Here is an 18148-nt window from a genome sequence, read left to right on the forward strand (position 1 = left end):
ACCGAGTGCTTCTTTCTGTCTGATGTGACTAGGAATTATCTAGATAAGTAAGTTTCAGTTGTTTCATGTGTTTTAACGTAATGGCTCCCTGTTTGTTTCCTAGGAAGTCCCATGTGCTCTCCTCAGAAATAAAGGTACAATGTTATGTTACATATATAATGTGAAATTGTTTTAAAAACGAGTCACAGCTCATTCTAGTTTGGGGTTTAATTGACGAAGTTGGCAAACATCTGATGAGTACTGCTTCTTTTATCCATACTTCTATGCCAAGTTGGTCATTTCTTGAGATGCTGCTACTTTTGGGAAGAGGTTTGGAATAAACTTTCACTTCTATCCATTTTTTTATGTAAGGAAAAACTTCTTCAGCATTTGATCTCAAAGATTCCAGACAAGTTGTCTATTTCAATTTGAACATTTCTCATGCCACCTGCCATATTCAAGAGGTTGCCCCCCACCCAGCATCCTGCATATCTTTGGGTCAACTTGTATAGCTCAGATGCAAAGTAATGCTTTTGCTCTGCTCTTGTCCAAGTTCCTGGGGAAATACAAGCTTTGATTTTGCTTCACAGTTGTATGCTGCTGGTCTTTGCATCTGAGCTTGGCAGAGAGTTCCCATCTTGGTATTCTGGATGTAGCATCTCAAAATTCACCTCAGTCAAATGTTTACTTGATGGACCCCTGTCATACTGAAGTACTTATTTACAAGATACATAAGGAATTAATATGTATATTTCCTAATTTGAGCTTCTGTCTGTGAAGACTTTGCTCTTCAGAATCCAGAAGCGATTGCTTTTGTTGCCTATGGATAGTGATAAGGATGGTCTTTGTTAGCCCTACCTTCATGAGCATATCAGCAGTAGTTGTATTTACCTGGCTTTTACTGCCTTGCCAATTTGAGCAGTCGTCAGTGGGATGTTTGTGTTACTCCAGTGTGTCAGGATATCCTGTTTTCTGTGCTCTATTGTGCAGAGTTTATGGTGTAAAGACTAATGTGAAATAAACTAGTTTTCATGTATTCTGCTCTCCAAAATCCTTTTGAACAAGAGTTTGTTTAAAGGAAGCCAAGTGTTCACATAGGAATTAATGTGGTAGAGCAAGTAATTTAAAAGTTTGCTTGCTGACTTATTTTGTGTTAGTCTCTTCTAGACCATGCTCTGCAACAGCCTTGGCATAATATTGTGATCGCAGCTTTTGTTCTCAGCGTAAGCAAATACATAAAAGTAATGACTGTTTGTTTGGGTTTGGGTTTTTTTTGTTGTTTTGTTTTTAATAGCTGCTATTACATTCATGTGTGACAAGCGATGCAACAAGAAAAGATCATGTGGACGACACAAGTGTAATGAAGTTTGCTGTGTGGTAAGTTTATGTGTGGTTTTCTAAAATTGTTCGTTGTGATGTGTGTCTGGTTTTGGTTGTGATGTTAAAAGACTTTTGCCTTCGTATCTTTCCATTTTTGTGCATCTTCAGTCTCTATTTGCAGTATTGGTCGTGCTCAAAAAGTTTGTGTGAATGCATTTATTTTGCAGTATTTGTTTTATGGGTATCATTATAAATGTAAAACCATTTTCCAGCCTAAATGCAATTAAATCAGTTTAAAGGTGCTTTTTGTCAATGCAGTGATTCCAGGGAGAATGAGGAGGGGAAGGACATTGCTTAATACAAGAAGCACAAGCTATGATGTAGCTATGTTTGCAACAGAGATCTTAACAGAATCCGCTTTAAAAATTGTGCATCCATACAGTGATGGAAAAGTTCTATAGATAAGGCCTAAGCTATTTTTTGCACTATACAGTTTTGTCAATTAGTAGATTATGACCTCACAGAGAAAAATAAATCACTGGGGTTTATAGTTTAATTCTGCTTTTCTTTTTTGCCTTCCCGTAGGACACAGAACATAAGTGTTCTTTGGTTTGTGGTCGTAAACTCAACTGTGGGCTTCATAGATGTGAAGAACCCTGTCATCGGGGCAGTTGTCAAACGTGCTGGCAAACGAGTAAGTTATGTGCAAGAGTATTTTATTTCTTATATATTATAGAAATTTATTCACTTAACTGGTCAGAATTGAACAGACAATGTGATCCAAATTGACCAGAACCTGAAAAATAAGTAGTTGATTTTGACTGGTTTTTTTTTTTCCATGAAAGAGAAAGTTATTTCATTTTAGATGAGTTTACTAAGTGTTGGATTTTAATACTTAAAATTGAATTACAGTGAAATATATTCAGTTATGTATGTTGATCCAGCAATCGCTTAAAAAAAAAATCAAGGAATCACACAAGAAAAAAAGCCGTTTAGAAAGATAATTTCTAAGTTAAGGGAACTCTTGTTTAACAACATAATAACTGTTCAAGATATTGAAGTATGTAGCAGAATTTGTTTAGCTACTTAGAATTCAGACTTTCCCAACTTGGTACGCTAGTGATTTTTCCTTAGGACCATCTGAAGAAACAAGAGATGTCAGCGTGTGTGTCTTAGGCTTTCTGGTCACGTTCTGGATGGTGGAAATTAGTACTGAATTGCTAAAAATATATTGACAGCCAGCAGGTACTAATTTTCTTATGATTGCTGAACTGTTTAAAGATTTAAGCTGGTGCAATAGCTTTAGACAGATAGGTACTCTGTTAAAAGCTGTGCCACTTTAATATGCTAGTTTTCTACAACTGCTTTTTACCACTTGTTGTAGGGTACCATATGTTGATTATTTTGCACCATTATAATAGGTAGATAATACTAAATTTTCTGATTTTGGCCTGAAGCCGACAGAAGAATGCTTCTACATTTCCTTCTGCTAGCAGAATCTTTAGTTGATCTGGAACATCTTCATATGTGATAACAGTTTAATTTTTTTTTCTCAGTCTCCTATTTTAGAGATTTCCCCTTTCTTTATATAGATGTAGCTTATCACAGAAATTATAAGCTATTTATTAAATGCAATTTCTGAAAGTTGGGCAGAAAAAAGCCCTTAGTGGATTCTTCAGCTTGTATCCATCCTTCCACTCAGCGTTCGCTTAAGAAGTTTGAAAGTTTTCTTTAAATCCATCATCGTTAAGTCTTACAGCTGTGAGTTCTGTACTTATTTTTGCATCTTCTGTAATCTACAATAAAACTGTGAGGGGAGAGTGTTTCTAGAATGGAATATAAATACTCACCTGTAGTTCCCCTTCGGCTTTCATCAAATACTGTCTTTTATCTAGTGGTTCTGTAGTCACTCCTGGAGAAAAGTGAGTCTTCTCTCTCAGAAGCTGGGTACTGCTTTGGAACTGCTCATTGGAATGGGGGAAAGGGGACAGTGAAATGTGGAAAGTGTGAACCAGATCTCATGACATTAGTGAAGAGGAGAGAGGCAGGTGTTATTCATTGTAAGGATACTGTTTACAGCTGGAAGTGTCTTAGCTGCAGTAGTACATGCATCTGTCCTATATCGTATGCATATGGACATAGTCAAAGAACTCCATTTTTATGGAGACCAACTTTTCATGGAAACACCTCTTTTCCAGGATAATAGAGCCTCTGTAGCTCACTGTGGTTGAAATAGCGCCGTAGTCTGTCTTAATAGCCTACATGCATGCTTGACTGTACCTCTCTTTACAAAAAATAAATGTTTGTGTGTCCAAGCATTTCTCTTGACATAGCAAAATAATAATCTGAATGCCTCAGAGGTCCTGTTAGTAAATTCTGGTCTAGTTGAGTCAGAACGCACAGATTTTTCTGAGGAGTTGTTTTTCTTCACTGGATTTCATGGGTTTGATCTTCAAGATCATTAAACTTCTCCCCGTTGCTGCAGTACTTTTGAGGATTGTATTTCACTCTCAGACCTAAGGTTCGGATGCCTGTCTTAGCCTGGAGAGACCTAAGGATTGCCTCCCCTATAAAATGTTCCACTATTGGATGCGATGCAATTGAGAGGTCAAGCTTCACTGCTGAAATTTTGCAGTGGGGTCCTTTTCTGAGCACAGGAGAAGCAGCTATTTACTCAAGGAACCAGATATTTACTGTCATTTGTCTCAAACCTTTGTGTCCCTGAAGTCTCCCATTCTGAATCTGTCCAGAGGTAAATCAGCTAAGCAGTATCTTCAAAGATTTTTTTACCTGCTTTCCCGGGATGCTGCTAGTTGAGATTTCAGAGGCATACGTTGTGTGGTTCTGACCTTGTAGCTGCTAGGGAGTGCTTCTCAGCACCAAGAAGTCCGTCCTTGGCTCTGATCCACCTGTCTAGCCACCAGTTTGCAATTGGGCTGCATCAGCCATGGTATCATGTGCCATGGCATGGTCAGCTGTAAGCCACTTGCCACTCATTAGATTGGATATCTTGCCCCTGCCTCCATCTCCACTACTGGTTTTGCTGGAAATGGTGAGGGCTGGCATCAAGATGCAGTACTATAGTGCATCTACACCTCTGTGGTTCTGTGTGCTTCCCAGGTACTTTACCTTTCCAGTGTCATTTCCTCAGTGCTGAAAGGTGAGGTCCCTTTCTATGCCAGGGTCTCTTTATACACACCCAGTCTATTTCAAGAGAGCAATACGTCTCTTGGGGAAGATAAATTATGTCAGTGTTAGGCAGCTTTTTTTTTTTTAAAGTTTTCAGATGTTGTATTTCTGCTCTTTGGATCAGACCTCTCTGCACTTCCTCCCCATTGTCCCAATTAGTGCTAGTTAAGGAACCTTCATTACAGTTAAGATTCTTCACCTATCACTTCTCATCAGTAGCACGCAGCCAGTGTAGCTGTCTAACACTCAGGTCTTCCAGGGACTTTGGTCTCTGGTCTTTCATCTTCCTGGACCAAGGAAGATTTGTGACTTGGAAGCCTGGAAGGTTAGAGGTTGTTTAAGACCTGTAGTGAGGGACAGCAAAAGCCCTACTCTTTCCTATGCTTGGTTTCAACAGAAAATCCATGGATGTTCTGAAACTTTTCAGCTTATTCTACTTCTTTCTACCTCTTCCTTCTAACGCTTAATATTTTGTTCTCCCCAGCATTCTTACTTGCTGGAATTTATTGTGATTGAGTCTTGTTAGACAAAAATTATGATCCTTTCTACTAACTGCTGCACTCTAAGATACACAGGCAAATGCCTAGGACCTGGCCTGAGATTTAACTCGCTGAACAGACCATAAAAAACAACCAGATATGAGAAATTTCTGAACATAACAAAAAACGCAGTGAAAAGCTGACAAAAGTTGGATTTCACAGATGTTAAGGGTGAGAGATGACTGAGCTTCACAGATAACTGGAGGAGGGAGGTATTGGGAACCTTTTGGGGAGTGGAATATTGCAAGGCCAACAGAACTTAGGTAGTTGTGTGAGGCTGGGATGACCTAGGTAATGATACCAGAAATAGCAGATTTGGGTACATTTGTAGCTATACTGGAACCAATGGGGAGAAATTTATTGTGGTAGATTATTTGGGAGGAATCGGGGTGGATGCACGGGAAAATGGAGAGAAGGGGAGATGAATGACACCATTTGCACAAAGGAAGCTGCTGGTCAGTGCGCTGCTCTGACACAGCCCTGTGTACCTGATGACAACTGTCTATCCTGTCCTAGTTAAGAATAAGATTTAATATCTTTCATTGTAATTTCAGGCTCTGTTCTGCATGTGAGAGGTCTAAGTGCCAGCACCTGGAGACTTGGCCGCAAATCGTGCGGGCACATAGTCTCTCTGCTAGCAACTGGAGAGGGCAGACAGACTTACTATACTGTATGCCAGCTGCTGGAGAATGGGATCACAAGTTATAGGGGCCCCTCGGTCTGAGTGCCAGCACCTGGAGAGACCAGGGGGTGTGCCATCCCTTGTTAATTCCAGTCCTGTCTGTGCCTGTGTATGTCTGGGTAATTTGCTAATGAACTTGCTTCAGACCTGGACTGACTGTCTAGTGGGAGGAGATCTGCCTCTGGAAATACCCAAGGTTTTAGCCAGTGACAGGGTAAGGGGTCTGTCCAGGTATGGATATTAGAGCCTATGCTAATATTTGAGATTCATGAAAGTGGCATGCATGTGAATATAGAGTGTATGCGTGTATGTGTGTTTCTTCACTAGTGAACTTCAATCCTGATGAGCTGGAGAGGAGGAAGAAGACTTGGCTATTGGTGTTCCTGTTGGCATGAATCTTGTTTGTGTTCAGTTGGCTCTGTGTGTCCGGTCATGTTGTTGTCATGTATGTATTGTGTGTCTTGTCTCTCTGGAATATGTGTTTAGTCTTGCTACTGGCTGGACCTGCGTATTGATCCAGCAGCCACCATATCCATATGGAAGGGGGACAGTAGGAACCTTTGAGGTTTTAGAGTTCAACAGATTTTGCTTTGGTAGACTAGGAAGGAGGAATCCCATGATTCCCGGAGTCAGAGAACTTGCTGAACTCAGCAGCTCCCTTAACACACTTGTCTTCTCTTCAAGTTGGAATTGTTGTTTTGTATTTTTATTCCCCCATTGTTCTTTTACCTCCTCCATTATTCTCTCTTGTTCTCCCTGATCCACTCTCTCTATTTGTTTATAGACCAACGTATTCTCTTTTTATTCTCAGGTCTCCTTCTATGAGACTTCTGATGTTAATATTTTCTCTTAGTGTCCTGTTTTTCTAAGAATTTCTGTTCGAACTGTAGTTTGCATTCCAATCAGTCTCCCTCCCAGTTTGTTTATAGTTTGAAAAACAGCAGTGAACTCTAATGTTTTTTGTGCAGTGTTAAGTTTTAGTTGGGATGGTGTATGTAAGTTTTTCTATTCCTTTGCTTGTTTTATCACTGAGATTTGGAATCTTGTGATGAGTTTAAAATCTGTTTCCCAAATGTGGAAGGAGAAAAAAAAAAGGGAAAAGAAAATGTATACTGCCTGAGACAGAGAACTTCCAAAATGTACAAAGTTGGCTTTGAAGTATCTGGACAGGTTCATAAGCTGCTTATGAGGATCCATGTAATATGAAATGACATAAAGAAGCATACAGAAGAAATTACAGGAAGAAGTCTACATACTGGATGCCTTTTGGTAATTTTCTCTGGAATATTCCCAGTAGCATGTGCAGGACTTGGTAAAAGGACAAAATCTAACCATTGGTCTGAAAAAGCTATGGCAGAGGGAAGTTTGGAGCACAAGGTTTGGATGATGTGCTTTCTAGAAGGGAATTCAAGAGATATCTCCCCATTTTTAAGTCAAAGATAGAACAGCAACAGCTTTCAACTTGACATGAGCGTTTCTCTTACTCCAGTTCAAAATGTTGCTGTGAAAGAACCACTCTCTAAAAGCAAGCATAATTCCTAATGAAGTGATCATAGTCCACTTTTCTTGTAGGAGCCACAAAAGCTAATAAATTCGCTACCCTGGTGCTTAATAAAAAACGAAGCTGGAGTAAAACATTTGCATGTTATTTAAAGGTTTCTCGTAGTGGAGAAATGCAAATACATGTAGCCATTGGTGGATATATTTGACTTGTTTTTTCAGGTTTTGACGAGTTAACTTGTTATTGTGGTGAGTCCGTGATTTACCCCCCTGTCCCCTGTGGCACTCAACCACCAGAGTGTAAGAAAACATGCACCAGGCCACATGACTGTGATCATCCAGGTAAGTCAGGCCATTCAGTTTTGCTTGGGTTTTTTGTTTTGGTTTGGGGTTTTTTTGATCAAAATGTAGAAAAGTGTGCATAGGTCTGTTTGAAAATATATTCGCTTTTTTATTAGATGCTTTTTCAGTAGTTGTGAATATTTCCTAAAGTCTACACTTAAAAGCCAACCAACTAAAAACTTGCCATGAATACTAGTAGTGGTACTTCTGACTGGTAAAAGCATTGAATTCTTTTCTAATCATTGTTAATAGTCACAACACATTAAATGCTATATTCCAAAGATTGAAACAGTAGGGTAACCTAGTGAACAGTTAGTTTCTATGTTCCTTGGAATTACATTGGCCGATTGCGAAAAATACAGTGCAGGTCAAACAGATGTGCTTTCTGACAAATTCTGTCTGATAGTATAACCCTGCTCAGAAGTTAGAAAATTCTCTGTTATTTAATTTAGAAAATATGGAAGAATATTCACCTGAAAACCTGCCATCATAATTTTTAAACAGTACTTTAAAGAACAGATGATCCTTGCATGAGGCATCATGCTTCCCATAAATTGCGTAGTTCTGAAATGCAAACTCATGTTTAATAGTCTTTATTGTCTCCTTTAATGCATTCGACTGAAGTATGCTAAAAAAATTGTGCTGGCTTTTATATTTCTGTGACTGCAGTGTACCATTCATGTCATAGTGAGGAGAAATGTCCACCCTGTACCTATCTCACTCAGAAATGGTGTATGGGCAAGCACGAAGTAAGTCTGGACGCTTAATGTTTTTGAATACTAAATAACGTTCTAGGACTGTAGGCTTAGATTCTTGTGGCCTCTTTGGAATGGAATATGTTACTGGACTTTGAGTTTAGTGTCATTAAATTAGACAAGTGTCTCTTTTATGCCATACACATTCAGACCAACTGCTGGACTATGATATAAAGAAAAACTTAGTCTTTGTCCTAAGATATTTTGGTATTGCTATTCTTAGGTGGACAGTGCCAAATGAAGGTGTGAACAGTAAAAGTACTTTGAGATTTGCATTTATAATTTTTCATTTTTAGTTGTTATGTTTTTCCTCCACTCTTCCAGCTGCGAAGTAATATTCCTTGTCATCTCACTGACATTTCCTGCGGACTTCGCTGCAATCAAATGTTAAAATGTGGAATGCACAAATGCAAAAGAATCTGTCATAAAGGAGAATGTCTTATAGATGAAGAGTGTAAACAGCCATGTACTATTCCAAGGCTATATTGTAATCATCCCTGTATGGCTCCATGTCATCCTTCTTCACCCTGCCCAACAACATCCTGCAGTGCAAAGGTTAGATACCCAAAGAAAATTCACTGCAAGTTCACAGGCAAATTGTATGGTTTAATTATCAGCCAATAAGAGCTGTGACAAAAAATGACATATTTATATATTGATAGCATGACATTTTTCTGTAAACTTAAAATACTGAAATTTTTTTAACAACTATTCATCACTTCTAGCCGTTATTCCACTAAAATGGGACTTTTTAAAGGAATAAATTTACCTTCCTCACACCCCTCCATGGCCGTAAAAAGACAAAAATTTTAAAAAGCTTCTCTCTTGTGTGATACAACAGGTTGATCTTCAATGTGAATGTGGAAGAAGAAAGGAGAGTATGATTTGCTCAGAAGCATCTAATACATATCAAAGGTTTGTACTGTAATAATTCTTCTAATTCCTTACTGGACTTACTTCTTTGCACTTTGATTAAATTTCAGGCTTTACTAAGTATATTTAATTCACAAGCTTTTTCAGACTTTTTTGTACTTTCACATGTGGTTTCTTTTTTTGTATTCCTCTGAGCTTTCATACCATCTACACTGTACTAGAACACATTCCTCTTTTCACTGTTGTTAGTCTAACTGTGGTGGTGTGTCAAAGCTTGAATCTCCCATCTGTGGAACTCTGCTCTACCCACATAGAGCAATTAGATACAGACTAATTGGGCAAGTCCAGATTCAGGCTCCTGAATGTTGTGGTTACATATAGCAGTCCATGTGTGAGTTGCTCTTTGTTTCCCTTAATGTGTGATGTAACCTAGTCAATACAGATAATGAGTGATTTAAAGTCATTCTGAAATGGCTAAATTTAGGTGGGAGAGCTTTGGCATCTAAATCTTGGTTCTTAACTATGCAAACTAAGTCCTACTCAAGTCCATTTATTGCAATAGGTTTATTTCCAGATCCTATTTCTAAACTTATTTCTCTTTCTTATAAGAGAGGGCAAGGAAGGGACAAGGAAAAGAAGAAAAGTAAGGCTTTGGAACTTTTGAAATAAAAATAGCAAAACAGTAGTAATAACAGTAATAATAATAAAACCTTACTCTGAGGCTGTGATGGAGAGGGAGTCAAAAATTAATCTAGAGAGTTAATATGCAACCAGAGTTCTGTTCTGCATCCCAGTTGATAGGAGAGCACAGTCACAGATTCTTCCTGTCTTTCAAAGAAAGCTTCCCAATGATTGTTTTATTTGGAACTGCTATTTTGAGGGCTTGTTACTAGCCCAGCTTAGGATATGCTGCTTTGTTCCTGCTGAACACTGCCCAGATTCAAATTCTGACAGAAGGTAGCTTAGCAGCTACATAATAGGTGCTTAATACTACCTAATAAAAATGAGGAGGACAATGTGCTAATCAGAAACAGTTAAGAACAATTGTAGTCAATACTACGTTGTATGCAAGATAGACTTAGAGGAGTAGTGATATAATTTTTTCTTTTTTAGAAAAAAAGGTGGGGGTTTTTTTAGATCTATTTCACTATGAATACAAATCAGAAGACTGACTCAACTTAGAAATACCTGTTTAAATTGACACATGCTTGTCATTAATGATAAGCTGGGAAGGTTATGTAACTACAAGTCCAAATTTCTGAAGGCGCTCATTTCTCTACTGTTTCTGTAGCTCAGACACTGCAAAAGTATTCACACAAGGAAACTGGTTCTTTGAAGTCAATGTGAGTCCTTGCGTGCATAAGCTGAACACATATGTATTTATCTAATCAGAGCCCAAGTCAAGAGGAAGGGAAAGAAACAATCCGTTTAAAGCAAGTGTTTGTATCTGTTCCTTCAAATGTGTTCATATATGTTTAGAAATTACTCTTGGCCCATGTGATGTTGACAAAAGCAGCATTTAATGCCAGCTAAGTTTGATAATTCCAACTGTTGAGGTTGCTGAAAGATTAAAATATTCTGATTTTGTGGGAGTTAGGTTTGGCTTTTTTTCCCACCATCTACACACTTGGGGAGGAAAGAAATAAAAATCAACCCCAAACACAACAAAGTAACTCTTGTAGTACTACTGTGGAAAGGTCAGCAAGTTAATAGCGTATCCAAGTTTTCTCAACTTTACAGGAGTGATGAAACAGCTTTGAGCTTTGTCAGTGAGTGTCAGTGGAAGAATGCCCAAGGGAACAGGAAAGTGAGTGTGCTGCTATGTCTGTACACGTGATACAAATGATGATGTCATATCATCTAATGGCCCATTAACTAGACTTTGTCACCACCTGATAAATATGAAGCTGATGGTGCCTCTCAGTGCTTGTTGTTTTTATGTAGTATGATTATCCTCCTTCCTGATAGATGATGAGTTCTCTGAATGTGATACAAAACATATACAGACAAGCATATCCTTTTATCTGAATTTAACAGAAAGGATGGTTCAGAGGATAGAATGTTCCATTTTCAGGATTTTGTTTGAGAATGGTGTGGGATGTTTCACTAAAAACTTGCTGTATATTTTAGTTACAGAAATTTTAGCAAGAAAAACAGACTGTGAAGGCTTGTCATTGAAGGGAATGATGAAGAATCTTTATAAAGAAAATTGTAACAGTCTCAGTAGGCATTTTGCTCTTATGGCTCCTATCATGCATATTTTCTAAGAAAATTTCTAAGTACTTTATAAATTAATTTTAGTGGTCTTAGTTGCACACAGTTAAGGAAGAATCACATAAAACTAAAAAGGCAATTAAAGCTACACAGTCAGCTGTAGTTTGAATATTAAGTAGGTGAGAAGAAAGAGTATTTGCATTGCTTAGAATCAATGCTCTGAAAAATTCCCTGAAGAAGCATGTCCATTTGTTAGTCTTGCTCCTAGTTGCTTAAGCGAGATGAGAGAGAGTAACCTCTTAATTTACATAGCTAGATTAGACTCCTAAAACTAGGTGATGTGGAACTAGAGTCCCATTCTGTAATCTGATAGGAAACGGTCAGTCTGTCTTACTCCTTCCACCTGGAGGTTTAAATCTGCAGCTTTATACACCTTTTCAAAGGTTTATGTGTTGCCTGAAATGAAATCTAACACTCTTCTTTTTCAGAATAGCTGCTATATCTATAGCCACTAAGTTAACAGATCTACAGCTTGGGGATTCAGTGGAAATCAGTAGGCTTATTACGAAAAAAGAAATGAAGCAGGCCAGGTAAGGAGATACATAGAAACATATTTGAAACCCTTGTACGTACCTGAAACATAGGTGATGTGGAAAATACATACTATTGTGAGCAAAATCCCAGCTAAAATAGGAAGAATTTAAGTAGCCATCCTCTACTGTAACAATACTGCTAAAAGTATTTTGCAATTCCTTAGCAGTTCATGTTTCTGCTTTCATGTAGAATGAGTTCTCTATCATTGGCTGGTTTGTTGTTATAATTATGTATGGAACAATATAATTGTGGTTTCAGAGTTTCTTTCTACCCAGAAAACTCCTTAGAGTTCCTCTGGATTTTTTCAGATGTCTCTACAGTATAACTTTTTGCTATTATCTTCTGTTTCAGCATCCAGCGTTCCTTCCTGGATGATTAATGGGGCATATTTTCCCCTAGTCATCATCTTACTATTTTTAATATTTTTCTATTACCCTTTTTAGATTTCTTACATTTGTATCTGATTGGCACTTCTGTGTTCTCACACTGGCTGGCGCTGCAAGTCTGCTTTTAAGTCGCAGAAAACCTTGTGACTTAAGTTTGGTGACTTGCTGTTCCTCCTGATGTTCCTCAGGATTGGAATAGCTTGTCTTCTAGTACCCTTTCTTTAAGGAATTGCCAAGTTTCTCCAACATCCTTCTGTCAGAAACTTGACTGCCTGAAGTCTTTGCCCTTCAAGTCCCTAATTTCTGGTTTTAGTTTATTTTTGTTACCACCTCTCCTTAATTGTGAATTTTGTGAATTGTGAATTTAATTGTGAATCTCTCTTAATTGTGAATTTTATTATTTCAGGGTCAGTCTGTTATGTGTGTAAAGTCAAAATAGTGAAATTTCCCATACGGTTGCTTCATGACTTCCTGTATCAAAAGCTAATACCAGCATACTTCAAGAACTTTTGCTAGTCATTCTGTCTATTTGTTTAATGTCTATGAAGTTGGAGCACATTATTACCAAGTCCTTTTGGATAATTTTCTACACTGAAATAATTTTAACTCTTGAGCGTATGGGCAAGATGAACTAAGACCAGAAACAATGCATGGGAGCACCTGCTCATCCCAGTCTCCAGCTTCATTCTAGTTGGGCCAGTGTCATACTTCAGAAGAAAGGGAGGTGGGGGGGAACAAGGTGAAAGAGGGAGACCTGTACTGATTCCTGCATGCAACTTTGAGCAAGGTATTAGTAATGTATAAGCATGGTATAAGAAAGACACAAATAGGAAGCAGTAATTGAGTCTTTTTTTTTAGCCTACCCTGTTTGTTTCAATTAATTGAATACTCAAAAATGTACAATATGAGCATTAATTTTTGTCTCTAGAATTACTTTAGAATAATCTCTGCTTTACCCAGATTGAGCCTCAGCTACTTTGTTCTTCTTTGTATCACAATGCCAACCAGATACAAATATACTCAACGACATGAAGCCAACTTCAGCTTCTCCAAAAAAAGAGTCACTGTTTAAAGAAAGCAACCATTTGGCAGTGCTCGAACTTGAGGGGCAGGATGTGGGGTGGTAGAAGAAGGGGGGATGACTCTTTCAGCTACTGAAGCTGCAAGTCTGTCATAACAGCTGTATACTTGCCAGGAAAGCAAATAAGACACCATTGTCTCTGTTGGTATCCCAGCCTTTGCAATGTGTAATATAAAATGTGTCGTAGTCACTGCCGCGCATCTTTCCGTGTGGGCAGAGTTACACTGCCCTTTCCTTGAATAGCTGAAATTCCCACAGATGACTTTTCTTTGTGCAGATCTTTCCTAATATGATATCTGAACTGTGGCAGGTAGCCTTTATTCAAGGACAGTCAGAGGAAGTATTCTCCCTTCCCCACTCTTTTCATCTACCAAATACCGGGGCAGGGGAGGAAAAGAGATGATGGCACATAAAGTATTTATTCTTAAATTTCTAGTTTATTGTCAAACTCCAGTATTTTCAGAGTAACTTACAAATCTGCTTCATTCATTTACAATAGCAGAATATTTTATGCAAACTGTGCAGAGATTTCCTTTCTTTGTTTCTCTCTGTGGTCCTGTCTGTAGACATTTTATACTCAGGTTTGATTTCCTTACTAGGGTTTGGGGGTTTCTGGTGACAAATTTGGTCTGTTGTAGAGTAGCTTCTCTAAATTGGCTACATTCCTTTTTTAGAGGAGGAGAAAATGGTTCTTCAAGCAAATAACTAAACAGTACCATGCTGATCTTAGAGTGGAAGTGTGTTAGCTTTCTTCCACCTCCTTCAAGAAATCCACCAGAAGTTCTAGATCCTATAGCTGTGTGTCTCCAAACATAATACACGTCACTGAATGAACCAGTTTCCCCTGTAGTATTTGTTTGAAATCAAGGAACTATTATCAACAGAATCAATTCACTTATGCAGTCTAAGGGGCAGAAGTTTGTAACTGCCACTGAAATTCTGGAGAACTTTTGATCCTTCTCTGACATTTTAATCCCTTAAAATAAATTACAAAATACCTTTCAAAGATGAGACAGAAAACTGAAACTCATAACTCTACTGACACTAGAAGTTATGGGCTCAGTTGAAATACTGATTCTTATAGTGTATCATAATCCTCCATACGCATAGCTAACTTCCCTGTTTTTCCTGACTGATAATTTTTTCTGATGCATATGAGTAAGTGACCTTGTCACATATTCCTCTGCTAATTTCCCATCCTTCCTAGCATCGCCTCAATGCTGATATCAACTGCATTTTTTCCCCTCAAATTATCTAATTTACCAATACAATAAAACCTAATTCAGAAGCTGTTTTTCTCAGCTTCTATATGGCTTTGGTAATTGCTGCTTCTGTTCAAGACCTGGAGAAGGGCTTGTGTGCTCAAAGATCTTTGATTACTGTTTGGTTTTACCTGTATTATCTGATCTAATACAATAAACTATTCTCACGCACTCTTCTTACTTCTTTAGGCTGTGATAATGATATGATACCAACAAAGCTACAGTTTGAAAAGTATGCGTAGCAGCAGTGATTCTAATTGTATTTTTCTTTCATAATTCAGGTTGCAATGTGATGAAGAATGCTTAGCTCTTCAGAGGAACAGGTGAGCAATGAACTTGCTTTTTTTCAGAAGTCCAGGTTCAGAAAGTTAATGCTATGTGGAAGAAAATCCTGTCCTGTGTGACCCAGAGAACTGATGAATGTGGAGATCTGTATTGAGTGATCTGAGATTTACTAGAATATTCTAGTAACAAGTCCTAAATGAGTAGTTTCAAATGTACAGACTATATCTTTTGCAAGCTGTTCATCTGTGTTAGTAACCTGTGTCTTTACTCTTCAATGACAACATATTTGGGAGGCTGGGGGGATTTGTGTGTTTATTTTTGTTTGGTTGTGTTTTTGTTATGTTTTGTTTCTTCCCTCCTACCCTCAAATTTAGGCGACTTGCTGAGGCTCTTGAAATAGATGATAATTCGGATCCTTTTAACATCCGTTCTTCTGGACCAAAGTACAGTGACCTTTTAAAAGAAGATGCGAGGTATGTGTTCTAATGATGACAGGCGTCATAGGCAAACAGTGTTGAGAGCAAGATGGGAAATGCAGGATAGTTACATTTACTCTTGTAAAAATGCCCGTGTTGACTCTTGTCTCCAGCCTTGGCAATAGGTGGTAATTGAGGCAAAGGAGGTGATGTGCTCTTCTCAAGATCTCCAAAACAAGAACCTGAAAAATAAAAGTGCCCAATAGATTGCTTTGTTCTGTAACAGGACCAGATTTAGAATGGGAACATCATTCTCCACCATTCTTCTCACTACGAATCAGTACCTGTACTTCTAACGTCTCCACTGCTTTCATACACAACCAACCCCCACCTCAGTGCTCCTTGTAAACTTTTCAAGACAAAGACAAAAGTGATGGCTAAGTAATGAAATATGCTCTCATAGCCTGGCATTATTTCCCTCCACCAGTCTCATTTATTCTTTTGCCTTACTGTCTTTATTTTAAAAATAAAGAAATGGAGTTAACAAAGCACTTGGTTGACGTAGAGCTAAGCCTATGCCAGTGCTGACTGCAAAGAGAGCTGCTAGACAGAAACATCTGGAAATGAGGCAATAGAAAATCAAAGTAGTATCAAAAGCATCACACTGATAAATACTATGCAATCTGTAATGACGAGGGATCAGACACTTTTTTAGAAAGGTGCTTGAATGATAAGCGTCATCTAAGAATTCTTTACTCTTGGGTGTGTGTTTTTGTAGGCATGACAGTAGTTTTTACCAGCTCTAAGTTTTTAGAACAGCTGAATTTGTTTTTCTCTTGCTTCATTGTCCTATGATACATAAATTTCATATTTGTGCGAGGATGTTTTCTACTTGAAAATCCTTGTCCTTGTTTCGGCTGGGATAGAGTCAATTTTCTTCTCAATAGCTGGTACTGTGTTTTGGATTTAGTGTGAGAACAGTGTTGATAACACACTGATGTTTTAGTTGTTGCTAAGTAGCACTTATCTGAAGTTAAGGATTGTTCAGTTTCCCATGCTCTGCCAGCAAGCAGGTGCACAAAAAGCTGAGAGGGAGCACAGCCAGGACAGCTGACCTGAACTAGCCAAAGGGATATTCTGTGCCATAGAACGTCATGCTCAGTATATAAACTGGGGGGAGTTGGCTGGGAGGGGCCGATCGCTGCTTGGGCATCGGTCAGGGGGTGGTGAACAATTGCATTGTGCATCACTTGTCTTTTCTTGGGTTTTATTTCCTCTCTCCCTCTCTTTTTATTTTATTATATTCCTTTTCATTACTATTATTATTGTTGTTATTATTATATTTTATTTTACTTTAGTTATTAAACTGTTCTTATCTCAGCTTGCAAGTTTTACTTTTTTTTTCAATTCTCCTCCCCATCCCGCTGGGAGGAGAGGCAAGTGAGCAAGTGGCTGCATGGTGCTTAGTGGCTGGCTGGGGTTAAACCACGACAATCCTTTATTTAATTTGCTGGTGTGTTGAGACAAGTGAAAATTTTGCTTAAATAGCCACACAGAATTTAAGAGTAAATCACCTCTTGCTTTATTTCCAATGGATTAGCCTACTGCAAGGCAAGAGCTGAATCTTTTCATTGTGTAGGTACTGTTTTATTAGTATTTTTACTTAAAAGTGGTATTTTATAAGAACTATTCTGTAAGTGTATATAGAATATGTTTTGCTCTACCTCTTTCAGAAAACAAAGCAGACGTTTTCACTTTCTTACAGTGTTGAATATCTTGTGTGTGTAATCCCTTTTCTTTTTTTTTTAGAGTACAATCCAATCTCACCTTCTTGTCAGCCATTCTCTACCCATAATGCAGTGTTCATCTTTCATGAACAGAACTGACCAGAATTATGCACTGTATTCCAGATGGTCTAACAGATACCTTGAAAAGTAGCCTTAATGCTTCCACAGTTCTCTATGAAAATATCTCTTCTCAGTCATTCTGCGATTTTACTTACATTTCCTTTGTAGCCACTTTATATTAACTCACAATAAACTAATACACCCAGGCTATTCTTACTGATTCACAACTTAAAGCAAAAGTTTTTGTTAGTCCTCAAGTCAGTGACTTTGCACATTGAATTACTGGATTTTTATTTATCTAGTCTTCAAGATAAATTAGTTTCTCCCTGTATTAATATATCTCTCTTTACATGAGCAGCAATCTGCAATTTGTAAAGCTATGGCTTTATGAACTTACTTCCTTGACTGCTCTTGATGATCTTTTATCTCAGCAGTCTTGCAAAAGATCTGGGTTTCCCTCATAATGGCAGGATCTACAAAGTGTATCTGTTACAGCATTTTTTTCAGGTAGCTCAGCATTCTTTTTAAGTTTTGACAGATGCATTTATTCTTGCTTGAGCAGGTCACTTCAGTAATACAAGAGTTCAGGGCTTGTGGTTTTCTGCAGAGCATAAGTTACACATCCATGTATGGGATCTCAGAATGATGAGAAATACAACAGCCACCTTCCTATGCATTCAGGGTCACTGCCTCAAGAAGGTGGCAGCTGCCAAAACCATGAGTAGAATGCTGTGATACTCCATTGATCTATGAAGCTGATGCATTGTCAAGTGCTGAAAAAAATACACATCTACAAATGAGAAAACTTGAGAAAGCTGTGAGAAAACTCCTGATTTTGAGCTGTAATCTTTAATTACAGAACTCTAAAGCTCCAAGATGCAATA

General features: G+C 38.1%; 1 protein-coding gene across 4 annotated transcripts in view; it reads left to right on the forward strand.

The window, feature by feature from the left end:
• NFX1 (nuclear transcription factor, X-box binding 1) overlaps window positions 1-18148 on the forward strand; it is a 72075-nt gene that overhangs the window by 31473 nt on the left and 22454 nt on the right. For all 4 annotated transcript variants that reach the window (XR_012653774.1, XM_075052351.1, XM_075052352.1 and 1 more), the window contains exons 11-20: window positions 104-134; window positions 1274-1356; window positions 1885-1993; window positions 7432-7551; window positions 8221-8300; window positions 8631-8861; window positions 9148-9221; window positions 11882-11983; window positions 14998-15039; window positions 15376-15474. Coding sequence is in view for 3 of the 4 variants with exons in the window: in XM_075052351.1 (XP_074908452.1) it covers window positions 104-134; window positions 1274-1356; window positions 1885-1993; window positions 7432-7551; window positions 8221-8300; window positions 8631-8861; window positions 9148-9221; window positions 11882-11983; window positions 14998-15039; window positions 15376-15474 (971 nt within the window). In the remaining variant the exon portion in view is untranslated. The remainder of the gene's footprint in view (window positions 1-103; window positions 135-1273; window positions 1357-1884; window positions 1994-7431; window positions 7552-8220; window positions 8301-8630; window positions 8862-9147; window positions 9222-11881; window positions 11984-14997; window positions 15040-15375; window positions 15475-18148) is intronic.

This window comes from Buteo buteo, chromosome 20 (genome assembly GCF_964188355.1).
Source record: "Buteo buteo chromosome 20, bButBut1.hap1.1, whole genome shotgun sequence".
NCBI lineage: Eukaryota > Metazoa > Chordata > Aves > Accipitriformes > Accipitridae > Buteo > Buteo buteo.